This window comes from Merops nubicus, unplaced genomic scaffold, assembly GCF_000691845.1.
Source record: "Merops nubicus isolate BGI_N331 unplaced genomic scaffold, ASM69184v1 scaffold10051, whole genome shotgun sequence".
Classification (NCBI taxonomy): domain Eukaryota; kingdom Metazoa; phylum Chordata; class Aves; order Coraciiformes; family Meropidae; genus Merops; species Merops nubicus.
This window is the reverse complement of record NW_008587579.1, coordinates 10,084-13,131: the sequence shown is the minus strand read 5'-3', so window position 1 is coordinate 13,131 and position 3,048 is coordinate 10,084. Positions and strand designations below refer to the sequence as shown.

Sequence of the window (3,048 nt, the reverse complement as noted above, 5' to 3'; positions counted from 1 at the left end):
AACTTTTAAAAACCATTTTCTTGTTTCATACAGCTGTATTACCAGGTCTTAAATTTTGCTATGATAGTGTCTTCTGCCCTTATGATATGGAAGGGGCTGATCGTCATTACTGGAAGTGAAAGCCCCATTGTTGTGGTGCTCAGGTAAGTCCATGTAAAGGCTTTTTGTTGAAGGCCAAATATTGACCTGTCCTTTATCTCTTCCCCTTCCCTCTTGGATAGATGAGGAGTTTGAAATCCCATCCACTTAGGAATACTCAAACGCTTGCTTCCTTCTGACTCTGGCTCTGGACACTGAGCAAAGGCTGCTCTTGTAATTGCAGCTGAGTTTTCATTGAAGCTTGCAGGAGCAGTAGATATGTGAAACCTTTGAAAATCTAGGTTTGCTCACTTAATAGAGAAACTACTCAAGATTACTTACAGAAATACATACTGCTAACTAGGGATAGTAATCTCTGGATAGGTGTCAGAAATCAAAAAAAATAATTCTGCTTTAATAGGAATACATGTAATCCTATGAAGCTTCTGTTGTCTCCTGGAGAAAATAACTAAAAGATGGCTTCCTGAAGCCATTGAACGCTTTCTGATCTATTTCTTTGGATTTGGGTGGGGGTTTTGTAACCATATATGTATATTTATTTGAAAATTGAGTTACAGTGAAACGCCTCTTATGAGTAAATTATACTTGTTGCTTCACTCTCAGTGGTGTCTTGCTTCTGGTAGACACCAGAAGTGTGAAGAGCTAACCCTGCAGGCCCCTGCATGCTGATCAAATAGATGAGGAAACACATGTTCATGGAGTATTCAGCCTTGCAGAAATTGTGTGTGTCAGCAAGGAATGTGTGCAGTAAATGACAGTGTTTTAATGGGAATTGTCTGTTATTAGTGTAGGATCTGGAATCATACCGTAAAGGTTGTTCCCAAAAGATACTATGGCTAGCTTTGGAAAAAAAGGCATGGTTTTTCTGATTGTTAACAGTAATTGCTGATGTAAGCATAGCTCTTGCTTACATTAATTAAGATCTTTCTGTATAGAGAATTACTTCTGTTGTACTGTGAAACATTTTTTTGTTACTTTATTTCTTCTTTCTTTCTTTCACTGAGGCGGTAAGGAAGTCTTCTGTAGGTTGGCTCAGACTGGGACTCCCTGAGGTTTGGGTTGTTAGTTGTCTTTGTAGTGTTACTGAATGGGTAAAGCTATGGATTCCTGTTAAAATTGTGAGTTTATCTGTAAGAATTAAGTGCTCTTTGTTTTCATGGTCCATTCGTTTACCATAATGCTAATCAACTCTTTCTTTCTTTTTATTTATAGTGGCAGCATGGAACCAGCTTTTCACAGAGGAGACCTGTTGTTCTTAACAAATTTTCATGATGACCCAATCAGAGCTGGTGAAATAGTTGTTTTTAAAGTTGAAGGCAGAGACATTCCAATAGTTCACAGAGTGATCAAAATACATGAAAAGTAATGCAGCTTGGCCTTCTCTTCATTTCTAAATATCATTTACTTCTTCATGACTTTCCATTACATTTTAATTTGAAAAAAAAAAAAAAAAAATGAAAAAGGCAAGTGAGGATCTGCTGTAAGATAAAACTTGCTTCTAGGATGTGGCCCACTTTTGTCCCCGATTCTGTGGCACACTTCTTGAGACTTTGACTCCTGTCCTGCAGCAGAGTTGCTCCGGTTGGCAGTAGGGTAACTGTGCCAGGGGAATGCCAGTGACACACACTGCACTTGTTCATTTTTGCCAGCAGCAGCAGCAGGTACGGGAGCAGAGTCCACTCAGCAGCAGAACTGGGATTTTGGTTATGAGAAATAACTACTTTCAAAAGCAAATCTCTGAAAGAAGAAGGTTCAGAATCAGAACTATAGATCAGTGCTGACAGGCGTGTGATCTTTGCGAACGGGAGTTGTGCACAAAGAGGTCTGACTGGGAGTGGAAGGAGAGACTCTTACTGTTTTTGTGCCCGTTGGTCAAGACACAGTGCGAGGTACTCTGTTCATTGGAGGCAGCAGGGAGCAGTGAGGGCCTGGCCGTGTTCAGGGTGTTAAAGACTCTGTTCCCACAAAAAGGACTAAGTGATGGGTGGCCGGGAGAGGTCAGGATCTCAGCTTGGGCTCCCAGGGAGCATCCTGGCCCTCAGCTCTGCAGGTGTCCATCCTGGGGGGAACTTTGTTGTTTCATGAGTAATGAGTTGACCTAAAACCATATGGCAGTGTTAGTGACAAAATAGTGAAATTTTGCAGCTACTTTAGAGGGTCTTAAATATCTATTTCCATCAAAAGAAGGACAAAGCTTTATTTTGACATAAATATGACTACTAAGTGTTAAATGAGTGTGTAGAACTTAGAGGAAAATTGGCTAAAGCATTGTGTTGTTACACGGCTTTTTTTTTCCTGAGGGAGAATTTTTAGAGCCTACCTTGTGCAGTTTGTGGTTTAAATTCAGATATGTGATAACTTCACAGGATCCTATTCCACAATTTTGGAAAAAAAAAAGAAAAGAAAGAAAATAAAGCTCTTAGTAGAGTATTATTCAATGTTTCGGAGTTAGATTTCTGTTCTGTTGAAAATGCAGAGGGTTGGGTTTTTTTACCCAGAGAGAATCATAGAACCGGCACATACTGCTTTTGTTGAGGAAATTAGAGCCTGCTCTGGATGGATAACATCCCTTTCCTGCCTGTTGTGTAATTGCTTGCATCAAATTACAATCTAGGTGTGTTTTAAAAAAACATTTCATGTTAAAGTCTATTAACTCTGTCAGTAAAGTCTGTTAATGTAAGTACCGTTAATGATTTAATGGTGTTTGTTAAATATGCAGGACAAGTAGGGCTGGAAGTAAACATTGTTATCTAATCTCGTAGCACTCTTCATCTTCATTGTGCTTTACAGATATTAATTGAAGGTTTTTATTTAAGTGGTATTTAGTTTATCACCTCATTGCCTTCTAGAGAAAATGGGAACATCAAGTTTCTGACCAAAGGTGATAATAATGAAGTTGATGATAGAGGCTTGTACAAAGAACGTCAGAACTGGTTAGAGAAGAAAGAT

The 3,048-nt window shown here is 39.1% G+C and overlaps 1 protein-coding gene across 1 annotated transcript in view; it reads left to right on the top strand.

Annotated features, from left to right (window-relative positions):
- Nucleotides 1–36: 36 nt before the first annotated feature.
- LOC103781255 (signal peptidase complex catalytic subunit SEC11C) overlaps nucleotides 37–3,048 on the top strand; it is a 4,143-nt gene continuing 1,131 nt past the window's right edge. Inside the window, exons 1-3 of the mRNA XM_008948965.1 lie at nucleotides 37–143; nucleotides 1,312–1,461; nucleotides 2,949–3,047. Of these exons, the coding sequence (XP_008947213.1) occupies nucleotides 61–143; nucleotides 1,312–1,461; nucleotides 2,949–3,047 (332 nt within the window). The 5' untranslated portion in view covers nucleotides 37–60. The remainder of the gene's footprint in view (nucleotides 144–1,311; nucleotides 1,462–2,948; nucleotide 3,048) is intronic.